Source organism: Staurois parvus, unplaced genomic scaffold (genome assembly GCF_062004578.1).
Source record: "Staurois parvus isolate SC_StPar_1 unplaced genomic scaffold, SC_StPar_1.0 ptg000471l, whole genome shotgun sequence".
NCBI classification, from domain to species: Eukaryota; Metazoa; Chordata; class Amphibia; order Anura; family Ranidae; genus Staurois; species Staurois parvus.
In genome coordinates this window covers 2,280,776-2,297,969 of record NW_028318267.1, presented here as the reverse complement: position 1 = coordinate 2,297,969, position 17,194 = coordinate 2,280,776, and the positions used below count along the sequence as shown (strand labels likewise).

The 17,194-nt window shown below is 44.2% G+C and overlaps 1 protein-coding gene across 1 annotated transcript in view; it reads left to right on the top strand.

Annotated features, from left to right (window-relative positions):
- Positions 1 to 17,194, top strand: part of MBD5 (methyl-CpG binding domain protein 5) — an 82,808-nt gene that overhangs the window by 40,062 nt on the left and 25,552 nt on the right. The window contains exon 6 of the mRNA XM_089689373.1: positions 14,727 to 15,047. Within this exon, the coding sequence (XP_089545499.1) occupies positions 14,727 to 15,047 (321 nt within the window). The remainder of the gene's footprint in view (positions 1 to 14,726; positions 15,048 to 17,194) is intronic.

Genomic DNA, 17,194 nt, shown 5'->3' with positions numbered 1-17,194 from the left:
TAGGTGTGATTCCCTTTTGGAGTATCTCCTGAAAAATGAAATTTTTATTGCATGGGATGTAAAAAATCTGAATTGTATCTTAATTCAGACTTCTGTGAAAATCAGTAAGCCGATCGCTTAAGCAGGAAATTACATTTTCAGGGGGCGTTCTGCACACCATCTGTGTACAGAATGCTTCCAGGTTGCCATATTGCATTGCATTGCATTTTACAGAAAATTACAGCTCTGCAGATTGAAAAGGAAAGGTCATTTTTAATATTCAATTACAATATGACTTGTGTCACAATTGTATACGTTATGTTAAATTTTTTGTTTGCTAATTTTTTTCCCAGAAAAGGGAAGTTACCCTTTTAAAGTATATGTAAACCTTAAATTGTATTGTATTTCCACTTTTGCAGCCAAATTAGAATGACACCTAGTTAGTATTTTGTTACCTGTTCCTATTCACATAACATAGGTTAAAAAAAAATACTGCTTACCTTTTTAACCGCTCTTTCTGAACACTCCAGGACTGAAGAATTTTACTTAGCTTTCCTTTCTCTGTAATTTTTCTAAGGGGTTTGGGAGTTAACGTTTACAATAATTTACCTTATCTGTACTGTGCTGGTAGGTCTCGGCATCGGTTGCAAATGTTGCATTACTCCCGTAGGAGTTGCAAAGGATTTGGGTCGCCCTATAGTCCTGCACAGTCAGGCAACACTCAAGTTTATTTTCTGGAGAGCTGGCCAGCATCTCTTATAGTATCTCCCCAGACCCTAGATGGCTCCTCACTTCATCCAACTGTACTGGGTGAATCCCTGGGCAAGGGGATCCAGTGCCTGCCACTGCAGTGTGAAACAGTCCCCCGGTAAGATGGCAAATCCAGTTTCTCCTTACTGGGCCAGGGGTGCAGGTTTACTCACTTGGTCCCTCTCTCGTGTACTCCTGGGTCGATGGCTGCTACCAGGCTTTCTAGCTGGGCCGGTCCTTCCCTGTCATACAGGTGGTCCTCTATCAGGGGACCAATGAAGTCCCACGTTTTCAACTTTCCCAAGTCCTCTGCCTGCAGGTGAGTCCATCTCCATCTGGGTACCCTCACAGGCTGCAGCCTCTCCCCCCCCCCTCTCCCCCCTCTCTCTCTCTCTCCCTCTCGCCCCCCCTCTCTCCCCTCTTTCCCTCCCCCCTCTCTCCCCTCTTTCCCTCCCCTCTCTCTCCCCTCTTTCCCTCCCCTCTCTCTCCCCTCTTTCTCCCCTCTTTCCCTCCCCTCTCTCTCCCCTCTTTCCCTCCCCTCTCTCTCCCCTCTTTCCCTCCCCTCTCTCTCCCCTCTTTCCCTCCCCTCTTTCGTGCCCCCTCCCCCCTCTCTCGCTCTCTCCCCCCCCTCTCTCGCTCTTTTCCCTTTCCGCTTTCTCTCCCCTCTCTCGCTCTCTTCCCCTCTCTCGCTCCCCCCCTCCTCTCTCTCCCTCCCCCCCCTCTCTCTCCCTCTCCCCCTCCCTCCCCATTCTCCCCCTCTCCCCCTCCCTCCCCATTCTCCCCCTCTCCCCCTCCCTCCCCCATTCTCCCCCTCTCCCCCTCCCTCCCCATTCTCCCTCCCTCCCCATTCTCCCTCCCTCCCCATTCTCCCCCTCCCTCCCCATTCTCCCCCTTCCCCCCCTCCCTTCCCCCCCCCCTCTCTCTCCCTTCCCCCCCCCCTCTCTCTCCCTTCCCCCCTCTCTCTCCCCCTTCCCCCCTCTCTCTCCCCCTTCCCCCTCTCTCTCTTCCCCCCCTCTTTCTCCCCCCCTCCCCCCTCTCTCTCTCTCCCCCCCTCTCTCTCTCCCCCCCTCTCTCTCTCCCTTCCCCCTCTTTCTCCCCCCCTCCCCCCCTCTCTCCCCTTTCCCTCCTCTCTCTCCCCTTTTCCCCCTCTCTGTGTCTCTCTCCTCCTTTCCCCCTCTCCCTTCCCCCCCCCTCTCTCTCCCCCTTCCCCCCTCTCCCTCCCCCCTCTCTCTCTCACCCCCTCCCCCTTCCCCTCTCTCTCCCTTCCCCTCCCCTCTTTCTCTCCCCCCTCCCTCTCCAACCCTCTCTCTCCAACCCCCCCTCTCTCTCTCCTCCCCCCTCTGACTGAGACCCAACTTTCTGACACTGGGCCCTGCATTGTACCCCAGAATTCTTTGGTAATCTTCAGATTTCATAGTGCCATGCACACGGTCAAGACATCCAGGGAACTTGTCCATGCTTTTCCAATTTTTGTTCTCAAATCCGTAGACAGTTCTTTGCTGTTCTTTCTCTTCTCTATGCTCCTTGTGGCACATAGAGACACACCACAGAAAGGTGGAGTAAATTTTTCAGCATTATTACTTGGTTGCCAGTGTGATTTCTAGATCGTCAGCACCTGTTAATTGATACAGTTGAGTTTATTTACAAATTACAGGAGCATCACAAACATGGAATGCAATTATTTCTTACAATTTTGAGAAGGTGCCGATAATTTTGTTCATGACTGTAGTAGGATTTTCTCAAATTTGATTCCAAAAGTGAAAATACTCTTTAAATTAATAACATTTATAGTTTGCTAAAGAGGAACATCACTTCTACCTGTACTGCAGGTTGCCCTGAAAAAAAAAAAAATACAACATGCATGCACAGCCAGCAAATCCAGCCTTGTCTGCTGCAACCTTCCCCTCCCATTGCCAGGTCCCATTTCTATACAGACGTCATCAGGAGGCCAGCCTGTCTTCTGGCCCACTGATGGTATGCTGCTGTGCATGTGCAGTGAGCCCGCGGTTGCCCCAAAGCCTCCTGGAATGGATGTTGTGTATCCCTGGAGGTTTCGGGTAGGGAGGATACAGCATTCTCGCCTAGGCAACAATACTTCTTTGGTACAAGTTTCTTTTAAGGTAGAATTGTGGTCAGGGTAGGAATATTGAAACAGCTGTGTATTCCTAGAATGCAGTAAATAAGCTTTAAAAAAAAAAAACCTCGCTAACCTCTGTAGTGTCTGCTATTGTGGGCAAAAGTCCTCAAAGTTCACAATAGAAACTGTGAAGCTTTTCAAACGGGGTCTCAGTATTTTTATGTTGTCGCTTCCTGTGTTCCTGTTCCGTGTTTACATTAGAGACTAGCTGGCTGGAAAGGTTGCCGTGTTACTGCTGGGGGAGAGAGCTGAGCTACAGGTGAAAACTTCGAGGATGAGTTTCACCACAGTGACTGTAGCTAGAGTTAGTTACTGTTTAAAGTTAATTTGTAAAGTGTACCTTGCTGGACATGGGAAAAGTATTCAGGAACATGAGTTCGGTTGTGGTCTTTGGAAGATCCATAAAGCTTTAATGATGGCAAGATTCTTCAATTGTTTGCTGGCCTGTAATATTCGTTGGACTCTGCATTAGGCACTCACTTAGGTGCAATGCATGGAGATAGCCACAGGGTATTCTACAGGTCAAGGACCATGATGGTACACCTGCTGTAAGACCTGGCCACCAAGTTCTTCTTTCAATGAGGGGGTGCTATCGTAGCCAAATGGTCCCAAGACATTTCAGGGAGTTGGACATGGAATGTTGTATCCAGGGGCTACAAACTGGAATTTTGGCCTTTGCCTCCACCATGCTTCATAATGTCAAACTTGGCATTTGGCAGACCTCCAGGCTGCTCTAAAGTAGCTCCTCTATCAAGAAGTCATGACAGTGGTCTCAGAGGGGGCTAGGTTTCAGAGTTTTTAATAAAACCTGTTTACCATCCTCAAAGTAAAAGAAGCCAGCTGCCCTATACTGGGGATCCACCCAGTCAGTAATTTCTTCCCTCCTGAAAGACATCCTGTGTGGACATCGTGGATGTTTACTTGCAAATTCCCATTTTCCTAGTGTATCAACCCTACCTGCATTTTGCTGTGGGCATGCAACATTAACAAATTGTGGTGTTGACAACCTTGTACATTCAAGGCATAGAAAATTGGCGAGTGGACTTCCTCCGTCATCAATCACTGTTCTCCGAAGAATGGTCTTTTCATCCATAGGTGTTTCGATCTCTCTTATGCAGATGGGGCTCACTGGACATGGACCTTCTGGATTTGGGGTTTGACAACAAACTGAGCAGATTTATTTCCAAAAACAGGGATCATCCAGCCTTCCTAGTGGATGCCCTGGTGACATTTTTATGGGTTCAGTTCAACCTGATACATGTCTTTCCTCCTCTAAAGTTCATTCTTCGCCTACTCCCCAGGTTTGAGATGAGGGCATTCAGTGATGCACAGTGCACCATACTGGCCCAAGAGGTCATGGTACTTGGACCTAGTCAGACATCTGGCAGACTCTCTGTGGGACCTCCTAGATTGTTTTGATCTTCTACCCCGGGGGCCAGTCTACTATCCTTGATTTACAAGCATGGCTGTTGAAGCTGAGGTTCTGATTGACCTGTGTCTGTCAGATTTAGTCATCCCTATGCTTTTAAATACTAGGAAGTTACCGTATTTTCCGGCGTATAAGACGACTGGGCGTATAAGACGACCCCCCTACTTTTCCTGTTAAAATGTAGTTTGGGCTATACTCGCCGTATAAGACTACCCCTCTTCCAATGCACACCAGTGGGAAGAATCGTGACCCATCATTAGTATCACTGGGAGGAATAGTGCCCAGTCATTGGTGTCAGTGGCAGGAATAGCACCCCATCATTGGTGTCAGTGGGAGGAATAGCACCCCATCATTGGTGTCAGTGGGAGGAATAACGTCCCATCATTGGTGTCAGTGGGAGGAATAGCACCCCATCATTGGTGTCAGTGGGAGGAATAGCACCCCATCATTGGTGTCAGTGGGAGGAATAGTGTCCCATCATTGGTGTCAGTGGGAGGAATAGCACCCCATCATTGGTGTCAGTGGGAGGAATAGCACCCCATCATTGGCGTCAGTGGGAGGAATAGTGCCCCATCATTGGTGTCAGTGTGAGGAATCGTGCCCCATCATTGGTGTCAGTGGGAGGAATAGTGTCCCATCATTGGTGTCAGTGGGAGGAATAGCACCCCATCATTGGTGTCAGTGGGAGGAATAGCACCCCATCATTGGTGTCAGTGGGAGGAATAGTGTCCCATCATTGGTGTCAGTGGGAGCAATAGCACCCCATCATTGGTGTCAGTGGGAGGAATAGCGTCCCATCATTGGTGTCAGTGGGAGCAATAGCACCCCATCATTGGTGTCAGTGGGAGGAATAGCACCCCATCATTGGCGTCAGTGTGAGGAATCGTGCCCCATCATTGGTGTCAGTGGGAGGAATAGTGTCCCATCAGTGGTGTCAGTGGGGGGGAGGAAAAGTGTCCCATTGTCGGTGTCAGTGGGAGGAATAATGCCCCATCATTGGTATCAGTGACACCAATGATGGGGCACTATTCCTCCCACTGACACTTGCTGACCCCTGTTCAGTATGGTGCTGCTGCAGCAAGCATATATGGTTGCAGCAGCACCTGTGCACGGCACACTTACCTTCACTTGATTTTCGCGGGGCCGCTCGGCTCCGCCTCCTTCCCGGTGATTGGCCGCCTGTGTGCCTTTCCTGAGCTACAGTTCTGGCGGCCAATCACCGGTGAGGAGGCGGAGCCGAGCAGCCGCACGAATATCCAGTGGCCGAACTGAAGGAAGGAGCAGCTGCGCTTCCTGGACCGGATCGTCGTGGGACCGGAGCCAGGTAAGAAACAGAAGCCCCTGCCCACCCCTGTACTTAGTTTCACTTCTGTTGGAAGGGGGGGCGGCGGCGGCACCGCACCGCCCCCCTAAAAAGTGTCAGCATGCCGTATACCGGCGTATAAGACAACCCCCGACTTTTCAGAAGATTTTCAAGGGTCAAAAAGTTGTCTTATACGCCGGAAAATACGGTAACTTCCCTCAACATCTACTTTTGCTCTTTGAAAGTTCTTCACTTGATCCCAGGAATTGCCCCCTAGATCATAACCTGTCTTTTCTCCAGTCTGGTCTGGATCAGCATTGGCCATGTATACCATCAAAGTTCAAATATCAACTTTAGCAGTCCTTTTTCAAAGACTGCCTGCCTCTCACTTCCTAGTGAAGTCCTTTGTCCAGGGTGTTGCTCAGATTTTTCCTCCTTTATATTCCCCAGTGTCTGCAAGAGATGTCAACCTAGGCCTGTTGGTCCTTGGGAAACCACCCATTAATCATATTAGGGATATTCCTCTGTCTACAGTTTATTTCACACTTTCACATCACCATTACTTTTGCAAGGCAAGTCTGTGAGTTGGTGGCCTAAACCTTTTTTATGTGTTATACAAGAATCTCGTGGTTTTGAGGCTTAGGGTCTTTTTTTTTTTTTTCATTCTTTCTTTCTTACCCAAGGTTTCTTTTTTTTTTTTTTTCTTTCACCCTAATCGGGACATTATTCTACCATCTCTCAGCCCAGCTCCTACACATCCTAAGTAGATTTCCTCCATTTCTTGGAGGTGGTACAAACTGTTTGAGTTTATTTCTCAGCTTCAGTTCCATTTCAACCATCTGACTCTTTGTCCTCCCTAAAGGTCCCCATATTAAACAGCTTCTTGTTCCATTATAACTAGGTGGATTTGACAATTATTAAAACTTTTATGACCTTGGGACAAGGCTTCCCCTTTCCCTTGTTCAAGTGTGTTGTGGAACACAGGTCCCTCTCTGTTCTTATGGTCCTCTCCTATCATTGCTTTACTACAAAAATATGACATGCTGGTAGTGTGGGAAGGGTTATACTGGGCTGTCCTTACAGCTTTGCTTTGCCAGTGTTGAATTTCCTAAAGGCAGCAGTATAGCCCAGTTTTCCTCAATAGTTTGCCTGTGCCCAGTAATGTACGTCAGAGAGAGGATTTTACAGGTTAGATAAAAATCCCATTTTATTGCTTAAGGTTATGCATATTTTGTACATTCATAAACCATCCACAATTTTGCTTGAAGGTCTGTTCATTCTTTGACATCTCTAAGGGCTTGTTCACACTAGCGGCTCTCTCTGAAGAGTGATCTGCATTTGGATTTTTTTTTTTTTTCCAGACTGCATTTGACAGGCACTGAGGAGGCATTGTATTGCTTCCTTACTGCCTGCTGTAACCCTTTGATCCCTGTACTAGCGCTCCACAACCGCATGCATTGCATGTGATTTAGAGGAGTTTAGAGAGTGGCCCCATTTACTTGAATGGGTCGTGTTCAGCATGCTCTACACCCAGTTAAAGCGACTATGAGTATAATTCATACTGCAAAGCATCACAGCTACAACATGCATACCCCCCCCCCCCGGCTGCTGCCTCTGCAGCTAAAGGGGGGTAGTGGTTGGGGATGGTAAAAGCATGACTCAACCATGGGCTTTTACTACCCCAACAGATAGTGTGAACAAGTCCTAAGCATGTCAAATTGTAGAACAATTTAATATCAGAGCAATGTGTTGATTTGCTTGGTGACACAGCCAGTGCAGAGGGAGCTGGGGGAGAGCCAGAGCCCTGCTGTCTGTGTCTATGGACGCAGCCAGCAGGGCTTCGGAGCAAGCCTGCACAAGTACCCCCCTAGCAAGCAGCTACACAGGGCGCACTGTGTTGGGGTCACCTGATGTAGAGGGGGACATCTGATGCAAAGGGGAATACCTAATGTAAAGGGGAGACTCTGATGGGACACCTGATGTAAAGTGTAACTTAATTAGATAATTTGAGGGTGTATTTAGGGACAGGGCAGGGTAGGTATTTAGGGGTGGGGCAACTCTGGTGGTGGTGAGTAAAGCAGGCCATACATGGGTCGAATTCCGTAACCATTTTTCGATCAAAAACATTATTTGTTTTGTAATCCGATGGCACCACCAGTGATTTAGAAAATCGGTCGGTTTTCACGAATTTTCCAGCATGCCCAATAAACGAAATGGGGAGGAACCACGAAAATTGACTGGTGCCATTTCCCCAATAACAGAGCGAAAAGCGACCAATTATTCTTGGGTCCGATTTTCGAACTCAAAATCGACCCATGTATGGCCAGCCTTACTTAGGGCCTGGCTAGTAGCTCAGGACTTGAAATTTTTGAGATATATATAGTTACTTAAACTGTAATAAACCCATTTGGTCCTGTCCAGACAACTAGCATCAAATTGCAGAAGACTGGCCATAGCAGCCCCCATGTGTCTGTCAAAAATGGTTTGCTTTAATCACCTTCACACTTGAGCATTTGTAGTTTAAGGCCCCTTTTCATGCGGGGCGAACCTGTCAGCAGATTCGCTTGCTCAGAGGGTTATCTGTTGATCCCCGCTGAGCAAGCGGATGACAGGTCCATGTAAGTTCCGCTTATGCAGAGCGGATGCAGACACAGCCCATTGTCCTCTATGGCAGTTGGATGGAAATGGACCGTCTGTCTGTTTCCATCCGACTGCCATTACATCCGACAGACGGAAGGGGAACAGATCTCCATCTGTCTCTTTGGCTGATTGGATGTCGGTGGGTGTAAATGGACACATGTCTGTTTACACCCTCCGCTCCATATAGGCGAATAGAGGTTCCAATTGGGTCTGCCTGAAAAATGGGCAGGTGGACCCGATCCAAACATCTGTGTGAAAGGAGCCTAATGCTCAATGCTCCAAAATGCTAAAAAAATCCAAATTCCATGTTTTTAAACTGTCCTTGTTCATATTTGAGCATTCATGCTCTTGTAGCTTAATGTCTGAAACTCGGAAGGTGCATAAGTTACTTGTCAAAGAGAATTGGCATTTTTGGCCCTAGGAGCACATGGGAAAAAAAAAGTGGTTTTTAGGAGCTCCCATTATAAAAGTCAAGCTCCTGGTATGGTACTTCACTTTTTAAAACACGCAAAAAAAATTGCAAAAGCACTTGAACATCGCCTTCATTGGCAATTCTCAAATGTGAATGGGGGCTGCTACTGCTGAATCTCATTTTACAAATGCTAGTTGCTTGGCTGTCATGCTGATACACTCATTTGAACACCTTGAGTTTTTAAAACAAAAGCATTTTTATATAGTTGAGAATTAAAATATCCCATGAGGTTTGAATACCAGAAAGATATATGCACATTCACAGTTCTATACAAAAGCTGAAAGTACAGTTATTTTACTGCAGTTTTCCTTCTCTCTGCAGCCTTGTTCTGTTTTCTAGGGATGTACTGATCCTGGTACTGGTGTCGATACGGAGTATTTTCATGGAAACTGATACTTTTGTGGTGGGATGTGCGTCAACACATATTGGACCACAAAGATTAGCATGCAATTTAAACAGGAATGCTTGAAACCTCCCTACAGGCATCCCATGTGTAGAGTGGGCATCTGGGGATGTATACTATGAAGGCAGATCTTCCATATTCCCTTACTGTCATTGCTGCAAGGAGAGGAGAGAAAGCCATGGAAATTTCCAATACGTGAAGCAGCACCATACATGGGGTTTGAAATCCCCGCTGCTTTCTCTCCTCTCCTACCACTGAGAATATGGAGTTTCTGCCTCCGTAGTATACATCCCTACACACCTACTCTCTGCTGCGGGATACCTCCCTGCACCGCTCCTGTGTGAACTCCGGGTATGACAGCCTGGGTTCACACAGGAGCAGTGGGGAAACTGCATGCGATTTGGACAAGAATCACATTCCTGTTCAAATCGTATGCCATTCTTTTGCGGTGAAGTTTGCATCCATACATTTTGTATTGGCGCAAATCGCACCGCAAAGTATCGGTAATCTGTATCTGCGAGTACTTGACCAAAAGTATTGGTGCTTGTACTCACCGATTGAAAAGAAACACACGAAAAAAGGGGGTTCCTATTGTTTTAAAAAAAAAAAATCAAACAGCTGTACATGACAAACTGTATACAGTGGGTTAATCAAAAATACCCATATAGAGTAGCTCATGTAGAGTTGTATACTAAACTTTATTATGTATCTATACAAAGATAATTGTGAGAGCATTACCCTGCAAGAAGGCACAAACACCAGTCTTAGTGAATCAAAAGCACCTGTCCATACTTAAACGTATGCATATGGTCAGTGATTTTTTTCCTACTGTTTTCATTTTCCAGTTCCTTTTGAATGTTAATAACCTATTGGAATGGGTGAAACATAGGTATAAAGTGATTATCAGTGATGGCAAATGATCACTTGGTCCAGAGCTATGGAAATTGAAGTATAGATGACGGCAGCTGAAAAAATTCAGCACCTTATATTTGTGGGACCTACTGATTGTTATATTTTCGGATGCCTCTGAAGGTGACTTTTATATCCAGTGTAATGTTAGTTGGCCACTGCTAAAAAGTAGGAAAAAATAAATGAAAATCTCCCAATCACTACAGTAGAAAGCATGTTGTAGTATTTTTAAAGAAAAGTAATCTGGAAGGAAGGGTAAAATAAGTAATTTGACCTAAAAATTCTTCGTACACATACCTTGATCGAGATTTCAGGTGTCCATCCAGTTAAAAAAAAAAAAACTTTCATATTCCAAAAGATTTGTCTTGTTTTAAAAATTTGTTCCAATTATTTCTTTGACTACCTGGTCTCTGAACCTCCTTGTATTACAGCACTGTGAGATGATGTATGGGTGAAAGCTATATCAGATTCTGTAAATGTATATATTTCATTACAATAAGCTAATGTGTGATGTTGTTTTAAAAGTTAACATACAAAAAAGGCATCTCTTAAGACACGTGATCCTGCCAAATTTCTGGAGGACATTATAGTTTGTAAATATCTGGTCAAGAGATTTCCACATTTTACAGAAGTGCTAATGGGATTAGAAAATACATTTTTTTAATCTTATAGTGTTACTAAACCCACAGCAGTACAATTGGTCTGTATATGCAGTAATAACGTATGCTTGATATACCCACTGTGGAACCTAAGGCGCATTGTGTAACATGGCTGTTTGATCCTGTTTTCTCTGATCCTTCCCTTCCACAGTCCCCAATCCATCTGCTGATAGTACAGAGCCATAGGAGGCACTCTGTATATGCTCAGTTTGATGTTTATTACTAGAAAGGTTTTTTTTGTTTTTTTTTGGAGGGTGCATGTGATTAGCACACAGCCAATCAGCACTGTCCAGAGGGTCAGGGGTCATGCAACCTCATAGGACAGTCAAAGGAGAATGAAAACTCCTCCTACAGGCTTTGACCAGTGTTAGGCTGGACACTGATAGAAGTCACAAGCTATATACTGCTAATGAGAAAAGGTATTTAGCAGTTTATATTTACTACACTAACTGCATTTCCATGATCTGTGTACTGTGGGAGACCAGATATATGAATACAGGGTCCTGGGTTTAATAACCCTTTAAGGTGAGGAAAGAAATGAAGAAAAACATCTCATGTAAATGGGCCCCTTCAGTCTTGTCTAGGCTGTTGTGATGTGTTCCTGCATATGCATTGTGTTAAGGCAGCTTAATCATTTTGAGTCCGCTGCCAGCACATGGTAAGGCCCAAAAACATCCATTCGTGTGCTGGGATACACTGCAGTTCTACTACATTGCCCACTACTGTAGTCATGTTCTGAGGTACCATTTTAAATGAACAGTCCTGCAACTCACAAACTGCCATTTACCTTGATTTACAGATCTGAATGGCCCAGAAAAATTATGCAGGTCAAAGACCTTTCAGCATTCCTCTATTAAACGAAACTGTAGCTAAGGGAAAATGTACTGTCTACCACTGTCCATTGTTGCCTCTGAAGTTCCTGGCTACCTTTTACCTCCAGTGCTTTCTTAGTCCCTGAACTGATTCAAGTCTGCAGATTGGGTTTCTGACTTTTGCTGTGTATACATGTTCAGGGTCCGTGACTCAAGTCAGAGGTAGCCAAACAGCTAGCATTTTTTCATGGGAAGATCACCAACCACAGAGGTTTCTGCAAGGTACACAGTTGCTTTTGAACAAAGGTTGATGTGAGTGAACTGAGCTGTGTTCAGCTGTTTTGATGGGTGATGTTATAAAGCCCAGATCCAGCCAAAACTCTTTATTTTAGACAGAGCAGGAAAATGAACTTTTTGCTAGTGTTTTTTGTTGCCTTATGTGTCCCTATTATCTATCCCTATGACAGCAGGAATGAAATGCAAGAGCACCTGGGTGCCTGCACATACCAAGAAGTCCTTGAACTGGGAAGTTTATAATCTGTTGATGTCAACCTCTAGCCCCTCAGTCCGAGGTCTATCCCAGCCTTTTTCAACCAGGGTACCTTCGGGGGTGTCCTGACAAAATGCCTAAAAATTGTATACAAACCAGCAGGTGGATCAAGCTTGCCTTTTAGTCACACGAACCCACATGTTTTTTTTATTGTGCATCATTATGTCTTTCTAGGCACCAGTGATATCAGTTGACAAGGACATTGGGTGCCTGCACAGCATCCTTGCTTGTCCCTCTCCATAAATACTGGGTTCACACTAGCTAAGTGAGAGAGAGACATTGAGGGAGAAGAGAAACAATGGAATACTAGTCAGTACCAGTGTGCAAATATGAATTTGCTTTGGAAGAATAAATCACCTCTAACGTTGGGTGTCCTACATGTCCAGATGTTGGTGCATTCTGTAAAATTATTCATTTAGTCTTTTTATATTTTGTAATGGGTGCTTCAAGATTGTGCAGAATTTTAAAGAGTGCCTTGAATGAAAAAAGGCTGAGAAACGCTGGACTATCCTACCTCTTCCTGTTGTGTGCAGCCTCACCAACTAAAAGGGTTAACAAAATGGGGATGATATCTGCATAATTGATTTCCCAGAGTTATGTGGCTCCTGGATTGCTATTAGGAGAAATAAAGGTGCATTCTTGCACATTCTTGTTCCTGCTTTAAACACCTGCCATCAAATTGGTAGTTTGAATGTAAAGACAAAGTATTCGTATCTACCTTCTTTTGTGGGAAAATCCTTGTTGGTGCACTTCATGTGCAACCTATGAAACAAAACTGATACGTGCCCACATTCCACCATCTGTGTGCAACTAACTGCCCATCTACCCTTCTTCCATGCTACACTTGAGCCAAGTGAGAAGGATGCGGGAAATCCAATTGCTTTAGTAGTGCCAGCAAGAGTAGGCAGATATTTCTCTGCTGTTGCTATCAGCAAAACATCTACTTATCTATAGCCAGTTTTTAGTCTGCGGATTTCTACCTATTCTTTCAGGTCGGCTGAGTTCAGCATATAGAACTCTTAATAATTTATTGACTTCGTGATCATGGTGTGATGAGTGATTACTGACCAAGATCACTTTTCATTGCCCATGGCTGTCCATCCTTTTGAAATGTCTTCCTGCAGAAGAATGCCAGAGTATGCTTCTGTAACCTTACAATTGGCAGATCTCAAGCAAAAATATTTATATATTATATATTTTGGATAAAGTGAGGAAGAATTAGAACCCATCAGGTTTATTTCCATAGGCCGATTTCAGAGGTCTGGGCTTCTTCCAGATTGACGAGTAATTCAGTTTGAAAAAACAGGCATCTTGCCGAATAGATGCATGCAGATTTGTTTGTTTTTCAGAAACTAAAACAAAAAGATGAATACATTTTTTAAAGCTCAACTGAAGTCTCAGAAAGAGAAATTCAGAAAGATAGATATTGCACTAATAACCTCCATTGTCCCGCTATAGCAGTTGCACAGTGGGGTTGATTTACTAAAACTGGAGAGCGCAAAATCTGGTGCAGCTCTGCATAGAAAGCAATCCGCTTCCAGGGTTTTTTTTTTTGTTTTTTTTTGGACAAAGCCCAAACTGAACAAGGTGAAGTTAGAAGCTAATTAGCTACCATGCACAGCTGCACCAGATTTTGCACTCTCCAGTTTTAGTAAATCAACCCCACTATGTGTAAATATGACTACATAGTTTGATTGGCCCTAGTTTTACCGCAATGTCAATTACAGTCTGCAATCTAATTGACCTGGACAGACACACAGCCCCTTTTTTCATCATGTTTTTGGCAACCAGTATTTTTTTGACTACAAATATATACTCACTGGCCATTTTATTAGACACACCTTGCTATTGCCAAGAAAATATCCCCCACACCATTTTACCACCATCACTAGCCTGAACTGTTGATACAAGGCAGGATGGATCCATTCTTTCATGTGTTTGCGCCACCTTCTGACTCTACCATCTGAATATCACTGCAACCAGTCTGCCCATTCTTTTTTGACCTCTGACATCAACAAGGCATTTTCGTACACACAACTGCCGCTCACTGGATATTTTCTCGTTTTCGGACCATTCTCTGTAAACCGTAGAGGTGGTTGTACATGAAAATCCCAGTAGATCAGCAGTTTTTTTTTTTTTTAAATACTCAGACCAGCCTCTCTGGAGCCAACAACCATGCCACGTTCAAAGTCACTTAAATCCCCTTTCTTCTCCATTCTGATGCCCAGTTTGAACTTCAGGAAGTCGTCTTCACCACGTCTATATGCCTAATACATTGTGTTGCTATCATGTGATTGGCTGATTGGCAATTTGTGTTACCAAGCAATTGAACAGGTTTACCTAATAAAGTGGCCGGTAAGTGTATATCTCTGAAAACTCTTCACCAGCTGCCCGGCCTGTACACAATTTAGTATTTGTATTCTTTGTTTCCCTTAACCTAGTCATTTAAAGGATAAGCAGCATACACCAGAGGAAGGGGAGGGTGTTGGATACATCCCTGAGTGGCTCAGTGCTTGAAAAATTGTACACAATGCTTCATGTGATTTAAATCAAATCTGGCATAAATAAAATCTAATGAATTTGTAAACTTTGGGATCAAGTAGTTAATAGATTGCCTCTAATGCATGAAGGTATTATGTAACGTGAAATAGATATCAACCCTGACCTTGTGTTTGTGTTTTAGGAGGTTCATTACCAATGTCATCAGTAGCAATAGCTGGCACAGGCCAGCCAGCCATCACAAAGACCACATCTGTTCTCCAAGATGGAGTAATAGTGACCACAGCTTCTGGGGCGCCAATGCAGAGTCACCATCCAATCGGTAACACCTTTCCATTTCCAGGACCTGAGCATCCAAATCATTTTGCACAGAATGCTACCAACAACCTTCCACAACCCGTCAACCCTAATCTTCTAAATTCTCTGCCGATGACTTTACCCATGAACCAGCAACATCTTCTGAATCAGAATATTTTGCATATGCTACAGCCTTCAGCTGGAGAAGGCAAGTCTTCTCGATTACTTTACTTTATGGAGGCATTGATGCAATATAATGTTCTGTTTGTGGTGCCTGACTGTGTTTATAAAATCAAAACCCATGTCATCAACCCATTTCCATTTCTGTTTGAATGTCCCCAGCAGGGATACAATTTCACGGTTTGTCCTGCTGACCACTGTCTACAATACAATACATTTGAGGCTGTGCCCAGAACAGGAGGTTTCCAATGGGGAAACTTGCTCTGGTGGCAGCTGTCTAAAGCTGGTGATAGATTATTATTATTATTATACAGGATTTATATAGCGCCAACAGTTTGCTCAGCGCTTCACAATATAACAGGAGACAATACAGTTCAATACAAGAGGGAAAGGAGGGCCCTGCTTCTTGGAGCTTACAATCTAGATGACTCCATTTTCAACCGTTTCAGGAGCAATCGTCCAAAAATTGAGCAGTCTACAGGCCAGCTTTGGACAGTTGTCACCAGAACAAGTTTCCTCAAAGGAAATCATTAAATTACAAATTCAATAAATGAATCAGCTCATCAGTACCACCCAGCTGAACAAAAGTCAGTTTTAAGATCGAATGAGCTGGGTCGGTCACTGTTCTGCCTTCAGGTAGCCACGGGTGCAGCAGCTGTCTCAACACAATAGCTGGGGGTGGAGATTCTTCAGTCCCCACTGTTTAGTAAGGATGGGGGAATCGATATATTTTTTCTTGTTCATCTAGCCGTGTATAGCAATCATTTGAGGTAATACACTTTAGAGAGATTTCCTCTTACTACTACTCCTGCTTTTTCTCTGGGGTATTAAAGGCTAAATTCACCTTTTGGAACATGTTACATGTTCCAGCTCCTGTCTCTTCTCCCCACTCCTGCTGTCACAATATAAAAACAACATGGCCAGATTTCTGTGAATGAATGAACTGCAAGTACCATCAGCCATTGTGGCTCTCAATGAACTGCGAGGGCTCCGGTGAGCACAGTTAATTGATTCCTCCTGAATGGGAGATGTGGTGTGGGCAGAAAGTGTACTGAGAGTCTCCAGGAGCCTGGCATTGCACGATCTACTAATCACAGGTGCAATGCTTTACAAGCTCCAGTGTAAAAAAGAAAAAAAAAAGAAAATTTAAAAGCATCTTTTTTTTTTTTTTTTCGTTTGCAGAAAAGATGTACATTTATTATTTTTTCATAAAAGGTGAACTTATCCTTTTAAGTGAAAGAAAAGCATTCTGAGGGTACAAAGACAGGAGCTTGCCATGGCTTTGCTGGAGTGTTGTGTGTTGCAAACTTCCTGGGAGTGTGCAGGTGTCTTATTATCCAGACGCCTACCAAAGTGGTGGTAGGTGAAGGAGGGTGGAGGGCAGAGACCTGGGGACCGTCCAGAGAAGAACAAGAAGTATAGTTTTTTTAAATAGAAGAGCCATTTTGTAATGCAAATGTGGACCTCCTCTTCCTAAAAAAAAAAAAAAAAAATAGAGCTTAATATCGCTTTAACTTGAACTGAGAAAGCAGCGTCTCCTGCCAGACAGAGTTGTGTTGTGGCAGAGATGGGCAAATTTTCGAACTGGAAGGAAGTCAGTAAGATCCCTATGGCAGTCAGAATCGCTTTCTCGTACTGTGTATGTTATCTGTGCATTTGGCATGTTGCCTGGAGTTTAGCATTAAATTATTAAAATTGTTTCTTAGTATGGCTGAAAAAAAAGACAAAATTCCATCAAGTTCAACCATTAAAAAAAAGAAATTTTAACCCTATGCCCACAGTTGATCCAGAGGAAGGCAAAAAAAAACCAGCAAAGCATGATCCAATTTGCTCTCCTGCAGGGAAAAAAAATTCCTTCCTGATCCCCCGAGAGGCAAACGGATATTGCCTGCATCAACTTTACCTATAAATGTTATTATCCAGTTATATTCTGTGTATCTAGGAAAGAATCCAGGACTTTTTTAAAGCAATCTACTGAGCTGGCCAGAACCAACTCTTGAGGGAGTCTATTCCACATTTTCACAGCCCTTACTGTGAAGAAACCTTTCCGTATTTGGAGATGAAATCTCTTTTCCTCCAGACATAAAGAGTGCCCCCTTGTTCTTTGTGATGAACTAAGGGTGAATAACTCTACACCAAGTTCACTATATGAACCACTGATGTATTTATACATGG